Source organism: Corylus avellana, chromosome ca3 (assembly GCF_901000735.1).
Source record: "Corylus avellana chromosome ca3, CavTom2PMs-1.0".
In the NCBI taxonomy this organism is placed as follows: Eukaryota; Viridiplantae; Streptophyta; class Magnoliopsida; order Fagales; family Betulaceae; genus Corylus; species Corylus avellana.
The window spans coordinates 25,612,005-25,625,657 of NC_081543.1; the positions used below are offsets into that span (position 1 = coordinate 25,612,005).

A 13,653-nucleotide genomic window follows, 5' to 3' on the forward strand; every position below is an offset into this window, starting at 1 on the left:
ATTACCTATAAAATTATTAACTAAAAAATTGAAAAGCAAAAAAAAGTGCATTTTCTTTAATAAAGTATATATTAAAAAAAGCATATATTTCTAATATGTTGTTAAATAAATAAATATGAACTTCTTAATGTGCTACATACTAATAACACGTGGCATTTTTTAAAAGATGGAAAACTTCGTCCCAGTCCATTTTCAGATATGTCCAGAGCGTCATGAATCATGATTGCAAAGGAAGTTAAATCAGTTCGCCAGGACCCAACCCACAGTCGCACGTGTGAGGGCCAAGACTTTGAAGTTTCAGATTAGGTTTCCACGTACACATTTCTAGGGCTTTAGATTCTTGACCCGAGTCCCCCATAACAGTTACATGCTCTTTTAACTCCGTCAAGCGGGAAACGGCGGCCAACCTCCGTTGACCCAAGCCCAAACAAAAGCCTCGGCGGTAGCCGGAATCGTTATCGTTTTCGCCGTTAGATTTAACGTGAAAGGGTTTTTTAGAATTATTCTCTCTCCTTTCGCTTTAACATAAAGCCCGTTTCGCCGTCGCAGTCGGATCTTTCTCACCGACCCGTTGGGCTCAGAGAGAGATACAAAGTTAGGGGTTTGGTTTTGTGGTTCCGTTTGGGCGTTTCTCTTTTGCTCTTTGTGAGGTTGAGTCTTTCCGAGACGGGTTTTTTATGGAGGCGGCTTTGCTTGACGATGTAATACGACGGCTGACGGCGGCGAAGGTCGGCCGAACGACGAAGCAGGTGCATCTGACTGAGGCGGAAATCCGGCAGCTCTGCGTTGTGTCCAAGGAGATCTTTCTCAGCCAGCCTAACCTTCTCGAGCTCGAAGCTCCGATGAAGATTTGTGGTAAATATTGAAAAGTAGTATTTTGAACAGTTTTTCTTGTTCGTTTTTTTTTTTTTAAATATCGTTTCTGTGCTTGTTTGTGATGGAGTTCTCTGAGTTTCGAGTCAGTGAATGGTTGCTTAATGGTTTTTTGTTGGATTTGAACATGTTTGAGGGCAAATATAAATGAGTTTATGATGGAATTGATCAGTCACTATTTGTGAGGGGGTATTAGGGTTAAAACTTTGGTTTCTTGAAAGGCTGAATATGTTTGGTAGTAGACACATTAGGTTACCAAAGAAAGAGTCTTTGTAAAGGGGCATGTGCTAATTTTATTTAGTTCGTTGTGGAGATACTGAATAAGAACATTCACTAGGGAATCATAGAGGCGTGGGATTTATTATTGGAGGTTGTTAAAACGTTTTATGTGAGTGAATAATGTTTTTTGTTGGCGATGATGAATGTAATGTGTAAGATTGATATAAAGAGATAGTACTCGATACTGGTTACTAGTTGGCAAGTTGAGTGCCACATGTAGAATTGGTACAATTTTCAAGTGTTGTCTTTGTACCTATAACTAATCTGTATGGGCCTTGCAACCACCAGATTTGACTATTTGATTTGCATCGATCGATCAAAGTTTTAGTTCATATGTCTAGTTGGCATATCATTTTGGGAAGGATAAGAGATTAAAGAAGAGATGCGAATACACAATTAAAAATTTTCTTATAAGAAAGGAAATGTTGAAGACAAAGATTTAAGGATTTGTGTGCCCTATAAAGTGGAAAATGGAGAATACCTTGTTTGCGCGATTTGTATCTTTTTATTTTATTATGCGGCTGTCAGCATCCACCTTCTGACTTCATAAATATATTTCAAAATACCTTTTTTGGAACCACCAAAAGGGGTTGGCTTGGTGGAGAGGAGCATATGCGTTTGAGTCTCCATGGGCACAATGCTAAGGAAACGAGACTCATGTTAGTGCAGGATTAAATGGTAACAAAGAAACTTCACGCACAAAAAAGAAAATGAGTCTCACAGTTGCCTAGTCATGACAACAATAGTCACACTGATGTTATTTTGGACAGACGAATCACATCTCACAATGGGGAAAAAAAAAAAAAAACACAAAACACAAAACTTCTCTTATTTATTGTATAAAATGATAACATCACTTTATAAAAGAGCATTATTGTTCTACTAGGTCTCTAGCCCTAGCTAACTTCCTAGAAGGATAAAAGATCAACATAATAGAGCACATCTATCCATTGTAGCCTAAAGAATAGGGATTATTTAGATAGCTGATACTTTAAAGGAAAACTAGTAGTGCCGTTAAGTCTGCGTAGGCTGTGCATAAAACAAGGCATTTATTGCTAATATGACACCTTGTCAATTCTCCCATGCCAGAAAAAGGCTCGCCTTTGTTGAGTTCATGGCAATGTACCACTCATATAAGTCGGGGTTAAGGAGTTCAATTTCTTCAGTCTGGAGCTAGGTGCAATTAGACATGGGACAATGTTTCCACTTAGCAAAGAATTTCTAGTAGCTACCACGCCAAGTAGAGACGATCTGAGCATTCAAAATTCAAAATATCTTAAATCTCCTTGCAAGGTTTCCCGCTTGATGGTAGTTTAACAGCTGATTTTGGAGAAGAGGCTTCTGTAATTGGCCGTGATATGCAGTCAAGTATTTAACATTAATGATGGGTCTAAGTTGCACGTCAGTGGGTAAATCCAACAGATCCACATTGGTGCCTAGTCATCGTAGAACTTGGAATGGTCCTGCGTTGCCGGGAATGCATTTTTTGCTAGGTTCCCCGAGGAAAACAGTTAGGCTTGCACACACTTGGAATTCCACATGTCGTTGATGAGCATCAACAGTCGTCTTGTACTGCGCATTGCTGGTTGCAACTCGATGTTGTATATCAGCATGAATGTCTTGGATGTGTCTTTCAAAATACTACATCGCGCAGGCAATGGGAGAGGAACCCAATCAATGGGCTGCCATCCAACACAACTTCAAAGGGAGTACGTCTTATGGATCGATGTGCTAAACTGTTGTATGCAAACTCGGCTTGTTGGAGGATAAGGTCCCATGTAGAAATGTTGTTTTGGAATCTGTTTGTGGATGGAACATGCTAGAATATTTTATTTTTGTACCCAACTTTGCCTATAATGTTTTCTAGAATTAACTGACAAACTTGACATCCTAGTCATAGATGATAGTCTTCGGCATCCCATGTAAGCACACAACTCCTTTAACAAAAGGATTGGCCACCCATGAAGTGTTGAAGGTCTTGGTATGTGACGTAGTGGAAGACTAAGGTAACTAATCAATAAGCAGCGTCTTTGATTCTGCAAGGAGAAGTGTCTTCGTCTTCTACCTAAAAAGATAAAAACAAGCCTGCACGCTAAAAGAAAGATAAAACTCCGCAGAGTATTTGAGAGAGAATTCTCTGATTTTATAATAATTCAATGGATTGAGTTTTACAAAATAAGCAAGCCTATTTATAGAAGAGAAATACTTGTAGAGAAAGTAAACCTACTTCTAGTAGAGAAAGTAAATCTAATCCTAGTGGAGAAAGTAAATCTAATCCTAGTAGGAAAGTAAACATAATCCTAGTAGGGAAAGTAAACATAATCCTAATTAGAAAATGATTATAAAATAAATAAATAAAAACTATTTTTTTTTTCTTTAGTGGGGACCACATGTCCTGCATCAGTCTCCCCTTCTTGAAAAGAACTCGTCCTCGAGTTAAGTTTTGAATCCTTTGGTGGAAAATATTCAAAAATGTCTGCCACGTTGAATGTTGAGGATTTCGCCATTTCTTCTGGAAGATCGATGACATATGCATTGTCGTTAATACTTTTTAGTACCTTGCATGGATCATACTTCTTATTCCTTAGCTTTCCAGACGTACCAGTCGGCAAGAGCCCCTTGCATAAATACACCATCACAAGATCTCATTCTCGAAAAATCTTCGATCGCCGACCCTTGTCTGTTGCCGTCTTGTACTTAGCATAAGATTCTTCTAGATGCTAACGAACTCTCTCTTCGGTAACTTTCACCCGTTTTGCTAAATGCTCTGTTGCCACACTTGCTCCCGGTAACTTAGGTAAAGCTGCAAGATCTATTGCAAGTCTCGGAGTTCTCCCATAGACGACTTTGAATGGTGCCTTCCCAGTAGATTGATTCACCATGTTGTTGTAGGCAAACTCAGCCTGAGCTAAAGCTAGGTCCCACTGCTTCGGTTCGTCACTTGCAATACATCGAAGTAAATTACCTAGAGTTTGATTAGCAACTTCTGTTTGCCCGTCCGTCCGCGGATGGCTCGTGCTACTGAAGTTCAATGCTGTGTCGAACTGCCTCCATAATGTTCGCCAAAAGTGAGACAAGAACTTGGTGTCTCGGTCAGAAGTGATAGACTTTGGGACTCCATGCAATCGAACCACCTCTTGGGAGAATAGATTGGCCACTTGAACAGCATCAGATGTTTTCTTGCAAGCAACAAAGTGAGCCATTTTGGAAAATCTATCCACAATTACCATTATAGAATCTGCTCCTATTTGGGTTCTCGGGAGACCCATTACAAAATCCATGGATACATCTTCCCACGGTGCTTCCGGTATTGGTAGAGGTATGTATAATCCCGTATTTTGGGTTTGCCCCTTGGCAACCTGACAAGTTTGGCATCGTCGGACAAAATTACCTACTTCTTTCTTCAGTTGTAGCCAGTAATACCGCTCCTCTACCATAGCAATAGTCTTGTCTCCTCCTAGATGACCGCTCAAACCTCTAGCATGTAATTCTTGGATTATTTGTTCCTGTAAGGAACTCCTCGGAATGCACAACAACGTTTCCAGGATTCACCAAAATCTTCATCTTCCTCATATAACTCCTTTAGGCACTCGAATCCAGTCGCTTCAGCTTTCATGGTGATCAGTAGGGTAGCTCGGCGGCTCAAAGCGTCAGCTACACGATTCAGTTTTCCCGACTTATGATTAAGAGAAAAAGTGAATCGTTGGATGTAAGAAACCTACCGAGCATGCATCTGATTTAGATTCTTTTGACTATTGATGAACTTTAATGTTTGATGGTTGGTATAGAGGACAAACTCTCATTGGATCTGGTAGTGCTCCCACACCTTGAGGGCTCTCAAGACAACATAAACCTCCAACTCATATGTTGACCACTTCTGTCTTGCTTCTTTGAGCTTTTCACTAAAAAATTCTATAGGCTTCCCTTCTTGAGATAACACAGCTCCTATCCCGATGATTGATGCATCACACTCAACTTCAAACGACTTGTCAAAGTCGGGTAAGGCAAGTGTAGGTACTGTGCATAGCTTTTCTTTGATGATTGAGAAACTTCGCTCGGCTTCGTCACCCCAGTTGAATTTTCCTTTCTTCATACACTCGGTGATTGGTGCTATAATACTGCTAAAATTCCGAACGAACCTTCTATAGAAAGTTGCTAACCGATGGAAACTATCTTACTTTTCCCACTGACTTGGGCGTGGGCCATTCTCGGATTGCTCTCACCTTCTCTTCATCCACTCGGATTCCATCAGCACCGACTACAAATCCGAGGAAGAGTAACTGATCCATCATGAAACTACACTTCTTTAAGTTGATAAACAACTTATTTTCACGGAGGACCTCCAACACTTTCCTCACGTGATCCATGTGATCCATCGGGTTGCGACTATAGATAAGAATATAATCAAAATAGGCAACGGCAAATTTTCCGATAAAAGGTTTCAGTACCTGATTTGTGAGTCGCATGAAAGTGCTTGGTGCATTTGAAAGACCAAAAGGCATCACCATCCACTCGTAAAGCCCCTCTTTAGCCTTGAACACAGTTTTCCATTCATCTCCTGGTCGTATACGGATTTGGTGATATCCACTCCTCAAGTCAATCTTCGAAAAAATCTTAGCCCCAGATAGCATATCAAACATGTCATTTGGGGAATAGGAAACCGATATTTGACCGTGATCTTGTTTATTGCCTAGCTATCCATACACATTCACCAACTCTCATCTTTCTTCGGTACAAGTAGGGCCGGTACTGCGCATGGACTCGTACTCTCTCGCAAGTATCCCTTCCGAATTAACCCTTCTACCTGCTCTTGCAAAATAGTATTCTCCTTTGGGCTCATTCGATAATGTGGCAAGTTCGAGAGACTTGCTCCCGGCACTAAGTCGATATAGCACTGGATATCTCTCATGGGCGGTAGTCCTTCGGGCATCTCTTCAGGCATGATGTCTTGGAATTCTTCTAACATCGGTCGCATGATCTCGGAAACTTCTTGTGAGACGGAGCTCGGGGTTCCCTCGGTCACCAATGCTATGATGTCTTGGGCCTCCTTAACTTCTTCTATAAATTTTGATCTAGTGGATAGGAGGACCAGCTTACCCTTGGAATGAGTAGAATTTTTGACTTCTTGTAAGGATCAAAATGTTATCTTCCGAGCATCACAAAAGATAGTGTAGACGTTAGCTCTTCCCTGCTACTAGGCATACACGTCAAACTGCCAGGGCCTTCTCAGGATTAAGTGGCATGCGTCCATCTCCACTACATCACACAAAATAGAATCCGAGTAATGCTTACCGATCGAAAATGTGAAACGACATCTCTTGATTACTAGTGTCTCGGTTCCCCGCTTGATCTATCCGATCTTGTATGGGGCTGGGTGCTTCTCAGTTTTCAAACCCAACTTCGAAACCATCTCCTTTTGATCTATATTCTCCTTGCTACCACCATCAATAATCACATCACATACCCTCTGGTTGACTCTGCAGCGAGTACGAAAAATCTTGTGTCTTTGAGATTGATCCTCTTGCCTCAGGGTCAAGAGTAAATGTTGAATTACTAAGGATCGGGAAAGTGGGATTCCGTCGTCAGCGTCAGCCAACTCCTCTTTCTCATACTCGGGTGTATCATCATCTCCATTCTCAACTTCTTCTGGTTCGGGTTCGATCAAGTTTACCATCTACCTCCGAGGACATTGATGTGACCTATGTCCCTATTGGTTGCATTTGAAACACTTGTCTGAACGGGGCCATGCATACGGATTGTTGGCTGGTTGTCTTGGGATGTTTGAACTGTTGCTAGTTCCTTTTCCCGTGGAAGTCTCTGGTTGACTTGGTGTGACTGTCGAGACTAGAGGTTGTTTTCCCCAACCCTGTGTTGGTCTCGTCGAATCGCTCTGGTTTGGCTCCCAGGTTGGTGCTCTAGGCTCCAGTTGCTTCTCCGCTCGGGTTGCCAAACTAACTGCCTCATTCAAAGTAAACACAGGATGCATAGAAACCTTATCTTGTATTGCCACACGCAGTCCACCAATAAACCTTGCAACTTGTTGATCCTCTATCTCCATGAGATCATTCCGGGCAGATAGGCGATAGAAATCATTGACATACGCCTGGATGGTTCGACCTCCTTGCCGACACTCTTGGTATTGTTGGAATAGCCGTTGCTCAAAGTCCGGTGGTAAAAACCGTGCTTTGAGTAGCCGCTTCATCTTCAACCATGAAGTTACAGGTCCCTTCCCTTGTCGGGCTTGGGAAATCTGTAATTTTTCCCACCAAGCAGAAGCTCCTCCCTTGAACTTGTATGCCACTAATTTCACCTTGCGATCCTCGCGAATACTCATATAATCAAAGAACCTCTCTACCTCCATCACCCAATCTAAGAAATCTTCGATTTGAAGATGCTCGTTGAATGATGGGAGATCAATCTTCATTCGGTATTCGTGGGATTCCTCCCTACCGTGATCTTGACGTTTGGGTTGCTCTCCATAAGCATCCCGGTAGCCGGCGCCTTCATAGACATTCCCCATATGGCTAGCTCCACCGAGCTCGTAACCTTTGAAGCCTGTGCCGCCACGACCGGCGCCCCTACGTCCTTCACCTTGCCGATCTACTCTAACGTTCTGTTCGAACAATCCTTCAGTGAAGTCTTCATCATCACTAAGATCTTCATATACCAGTGGTCGGTTTATGGGTGCAGGTCGTTGGTGAGGAATAGGCCTCACTCGGATCCCATCGTCATCATGGGCAAGATTGTCCCTATGATTACGAATAGGACCCATGTGCATGCGCTCCACCATCTCTCGCAACTAGCGTAACTCCTGCTGCGTTGTCTACTGGAACTTTTAAAATTCGACTCTCAAAAGAGCCTCCTTGTCACGAGTGGCGTCGTTAAGGGGATCGTAACCGTTGCGCTGATTGGTCATGATCAGGATAAAGCCTGCTCTGATACCAACTGACGTAGCGGAAGACTAAGGTAACTAATCAAAGAGTAGCGTCTTTGATTCCGCAAGGAGAAACATCTTCGTTTTCTACCTAAAAAGATAAAAACAAGTCCGCAGGCTAAAAGAAAGATAAAACTCCGCAAAATATTTGAGAGAGAATTATCTGATTTTATAATATAATGGATTGAGTTTGACAAAATAAGCAAGCCTATTTGTAGAAGAGAAATACTTGTAGAGAAAGTAAACCTACTTCTAGTAGAGAAAATAAATGTAATCCTAGTAGAGAAAGTAAATCTAATTCTAGTAGGAAAGTAAACATAATCCTAATAGGAAAATGATTATAAAATAAATAAATAAAAACTTTTTTTTTTTCTTTAGTGGGGACCGCATGTCCTTCATCAGTATGCAATATTGATATGAGGCATTTTTGAAAATCAATCGACTATCACAAATATGGAGTTGTTACCTCGTATGGTCTTAGGCAGACCAATGATGAAGTCCATGCTCAAATTTTCCCAAAGAGCATGTAGAACTGGTAGAGGAGTGTACAACCCCAAATTCTACTTATTTCCCTTGGCCAATTGGCACATGCGACGCTGCTTGATAATGCGAGCAACATCTTGCATAAGGGTCAGCTAGAAGAACCTGTCCTCCATTAGTGCGATGTTTTTGTCACGGCCAGAGTGTCCTGCCAGCCCTCCCCCCACATGTAGTTCTTAGACATATAGTGCAATTTTATAATTGGTTGTATTCTGAACAGTTTAGTTGGTGACCAAAGTTGGGTAGTCTCTCGTTCCATTGATGAGGATGAGAGTAATTGGTTGGAAAGAGAATTCAAGGAGAAAGAAGTATGCCAGGTATGAGGGAGATGGATGGTGACAAGGCTTTGGGGCTGGATGGTTTCTCCATGCTTTTTCCCAGAAGTGTTGGGAGGTACTAAAAGGGAAAATTATGGCTGTTTGATTGCTAATGAATGTTTAGATAGCTGGATTAGATGTGGGGAACCAGGAGTGTTACATAAATTGGATTCGGAAAAGGCTTATGGTCATGTAAATTGGGAATTCTTGCTTTATTTGTTGCAGAGATGTGGATTTTGGGAGAAATGGAGGGATTGGATAGCATTGTATTTCTACAGTGCAGTTCTCCATCCATCCTTATTAATGCATCACGTTCCGGTTTCTTTAGTAGTTATCGTGGGTTGAGACAAAAGGATCTGTTATCGCCGGTATTGTTTGTGGTGGTGACGGAGGCATTGAGTAGGATGATGTTTTCTACAGTAGATAGGGGACTTTTGTCTGGATTTTTAGTGGGGTCGAGAAACAATGAAGCGTTATAGTGTCTCATTTACTATTTGCTGATGATACTTTGATATTCTGTGATGCAACTTCTGAACAATTACGACATTTGCGGTGTATTTTCCTGTGTTTTGAAGCTGTTTTGAGATTAAAGATTTTTTTTTGATAAGTAATGAAAAAATAAGACGCCCCTAAGTATACAGGCCGTATACACAGGGAGCTCCAATTTTATGGGACTTCTTGTTTTATACTATCTGTTGTTGTTTTTAACATATTTCTGTGGGTAACATACTACACATTTGTGTGATGCCTTCTAGGACTATATTCAAGTCCAAGCAGGTTAAGCCAGGTGTTGATGAAGCTTCTGTCTGGCCTTATTAATAATGGAACTTGAATTTTAGGTTTATCCGACTTTTTGTGGTTGGTGAGTCCAGCTCTAAGTTTGGTTGTTTTTGGATATATGTATTTGTGTCATGATTCATCCATCTCAATGATCATTTATGGATGGTATTTAGTCTGTCATGCTCACCTCTTCAAGATGCTCAGCTTTCTTCACGCCCTTTGCTCAAGTGGTAAGAGAGTGGGTCTTGGTTGGTTTTTGGCTCGATACGTGCTCAGCAAAAGGGGGGAAAAAATCAAAAAAAGAAAAAGAAAGAAAAGAGAGGTTTGCTAATAAGGGGTGACATGTAGCATATATATATATATATATGTGTGTGTGTGTGTGTGTGTGTGTACCTTATTCTACCACACACAACAAACCCAATCCCAGTCACCCAAGCACAGACAAAGATGTGATTATTTTCAGGGTAGGGAATGGAGTTGCGAAGTAATGCTAGTACCTTTGGATGTTTCATCGATTAGATAGGTCCAAATTGCCTCTTTGCTTAACATGATTGTCTGTGAGCTGTTTGTAGGCAATTTATATATGGAAATGCGTTGGTGAATATTTAGGGTTTTAACGTTCTGTTTCCCAAATTGCTTTGCAGGAGATGTTCATGGTCAGTTTTCAGATCTTTTACGGTTGTTCGAGTATGGTGGGTACCCACCTGAAGCAAATTATTTATTTCTAGGTGACTATGTTGATCGTGGTAAGCAGAGCATAGAGACGATATGCCTTCTCCTTGCATACAAGATCAAATACAAAGAGAACTTCTTTCTTCTCAGGGGCAACCATGAATCTGCATCCATCAATCGAATATATGGGTTCTATGATGAGTGCAAGAGGAGGTTTAGTGTTCGTGTTTGGAAGATATTTACCGACTGCTTTAACTGTCTGCCAGTTGCTGCTCTTATAGAGGGGAAGATCCTTTGCATGCATGGTGGATTGTCTCCTGATTTGAAAAACTTAGATCAGATAAGGAATATTGCTCGCCCTGTTGATGTACCAGAACAGGGCCTTCTCTGTGATCTGTTGTGGGCTGATCCTGATAAAGATGTGGAAGGCTGGGGAGAGAATGACCGGGGTGTCTCATATACATTTGGGGCTGACAAGGTTGCTGAGTTCCTTCAGAAACATGATCTTGACCTCATCTGCCGAGCTCATCAGGTAATTCAACATTTTAATCAATTTTTGACTGACTTGGACGTGCATGCACATGAGCATACAGGCTTTCTACAAATCATCCACATCATCCTCATGTTCACTGTGACATAAATGTGTCTGGTGATATGGACACGGACATGCTTACTGAAAATGTAACAAAGGATGCCATTCTTAGGTTGGACTGAATGGTGAAAGAGGCTTCGAATTGCCACCATGGGGTTATAGGTTGAGTTGGGTTGTTGACATATGATTATGGTTGTACTGAAATAATTTTAACTGATATTTGCATGCAAATTACATGTGTAAGTGAAGATGTAATAAGAGATATAGATGAAGGTAGTTACAATTTAAGACTCTGTTTGTTGGGAGTGGGGACATGAACCAAGTTACCCAGTTAACAGTTGTGTTTACTTAGGTTACTTCTTTTTGTTTGTTGGGTGTACAAGCTTGCGACAATATTTTCTTTTTGCCTGTAATATGGTAGCTTACCGTACCATACTTACAGGGTAGGCTGGTTTTTGCAGACTCTAGGCTGTGTCTGAAACAAGAATCTTTTATTTGCAAATTGCTTAATGCCTGAAAATGTTTCTGCTACTAGGATATCTTTTCTCCTGTTTGCATCACCTGTTTGCCCTTTTTGGATGATCAGGTTGTGGAAGATGGATATGAGTTTTTTGCAAAGCGGCAGCTGGTAACCATATTTTCAGCACCGAATTACTGTGGCGAGTTTGACAATGCTGGTGCAATGATGAGCGTGGATGATACCTTGACGTGTTCCTTCCAGATTCTCAAATCTTCTGAGAAGAAAGGAAAGGTTGGATTTGGCAACATGATGTTGAGACCTGGCACTCCACCTCATAAGGTGAAGAAGCCCTAGGAAGGATTTAAAAAAAAAAAAATGAAGGCATAAAAGCTCTAGATTCATAAACAGTAAGGAAAAGAAACAAAGACTCAGTTGCTATACAACTGATAAATTGACCTCTCCAGACTATTACATCCTCTACTCTTAAGTTTGTATGCTTGGTAGGCTATCATGGCTATTAATCTTCATATTAGTGATAGTTTGATAGCCATGATGATTAAGTTGTAGTAGAAGTGTCTCATCCATTTAGGTTATTCATCCTCGAATATCTACACAGATTAGTTGGCTCCTCCAAATGGATAGTCTAAGCCAATGCTGTTGGCTTTTAAGGTGTGAATTAACCGTTTGAAACAATGTTCAAGTGGTAGAGATAATTTCATTCTTCTGAATTACTGGGCAATGACTGCCCAAAGGGGGGCAGCCCCATTGTTTAGATAGGGTGTTCTTTTTGCACATATTAGTGCCATACATGTAATGAACTTGTACCTCAGGCCTTCATAAATTTGTGGCGATGTTTTTTCCTTCCATTCCTTCCTTACAACCGTTTTCCGAATCCGTCAAAAAGTATACTTGCCCTCTTTTCCTATGTGTGTAGCACAGTTTGATCATTTGCTAAATAGGGCCAGATGGTGGAATGATAAACCTGTAGCCTTTGAGTCCTGTTGATTGTTTTGAAGTGCGCTTTCTGTTCAGTTCTGTGAAGCTTAATGAATTTTAACCTGCTTCCTTGCTTTTTTCAGGGTGGGAAGGGTTAATTGGTCTGCTCGAGCGCCAGTTAATCCAAAGAGCAAAAAATAGGGTAATACCCTTCTCCATCTCAAAGCTGTTCTCTGCTGAACCATTTTATACTGCATGGCCTGTTTCAATCAGTACTTTTCTGGCACTAGAGGAGCAATGTGAAAACACAAAGTAATTCCAACACACTGTCAAAAGAGCTGAGAAACCCTTTGCAGCTGCAACTTGGGGAGTTCTTTATTCGTAAAATAGGAAGTATGACTTCATGATGTTGAAATTTACCTGCAATTTTTTTTTTTGGCAGTACTTAACGTGTTCTGTTTGTGCAATTGGGGTTAAGGTCTCAATATGAGATATAATGCTTTCTTGCTAGCTCGTCACTGCATGATTGCATTATTAATCCTGTGATTCCTATCCACCATTTTGAATGGTTTATATATTACCTTTCTTGAATTTATTTCCTCTGATCATAATTAGATGTATTTCCTTTCACATATATGTGATGCAATCAAGAAGTTGCTGCATTGCTTCTTAACATGTTAAAAAATTTGATTACGGGGTTGTCCGTTGATTCTGATAATGGTTGTTCAAGAGGCTCAAAGATATGATCCGTTCAATCGAATCTGACCAAAACTGATCAAAATTGGTTGGTGTCCTCCCAAGTTAGTTTCGCTTTTTGGAAGAAATTGTATGCTTCAGTAGGGTGGTCGGTCAAGGATTGGTTTAGTATGCGTAATTCTAGAAGAAAGACATTTGTCTCCTTTTATCCCTGGCAAGGTAATGCGGCTTTTTGATTTAATAGTAATTTTGAAAGTCACATAACTTTTGAAGGGACAAAAAGAGAAACAAAAGTCCTTTTTTTTTCCTTTTTTTTTTTTTTTTTTTAGCATTCCAGGTTTAATATAGTCAGCTTTTCAGTCACCTGACATTTTTTCCATGTGTAAATGTTGTCATTTAAAAATTTTAAATGATGACACCTTGTCCTCAGTAAGATGCAAGAAAAAAAAAATTCTTGATTAAGAAATGACTTTCTCTAATTTGAAGTCTAATAGATGCTAAGGATCCTTGTCTTAGTATAAACAAACAATTTTGCTTGCGCATTTCATACAAACGGTTAGTTACCCTTTAGATA

General features: G+C 40.6%; 1 protein-coding gene across 2 annotated transcripts; it reads left to right on the plus strand.

Annotated features, from left to right (window-relative positions):
• The first annotated feature begins 265 nt into the window (after positions 1-265).
• Positions 266-12,978, plus strand: LOC132174838 (serine/threonine-protein phosphatase PP1). 2 transcript variants are annotated; one of them, XM_059586533.1, is made up of 4 exons: positions 266-855; positions 10,368-10,927; positions 11,574-11,786; positions 12,527-12,978. In XM_059586533.1, exons 1-4 carry the CDS (start codon positions 678-680, stop codon positions 12,539-12,541), a joined length of 966 nt encoding a protein of 321 aa, XP_059442516.1. In that variant the 5' UTR covers positions 266-677; the 3' UTR covers positions 12,542-12,978. The 2 variants fall into 2 exon arrangements, with proteins under 2 accessions (XP_059442516.1, XP_059442517.1); XM_059586534.1 differs by having other exon boundaries at positions 11,574-11,738.
• Positions 12,979-13,653: the final 675 nt, after the last annotated feature.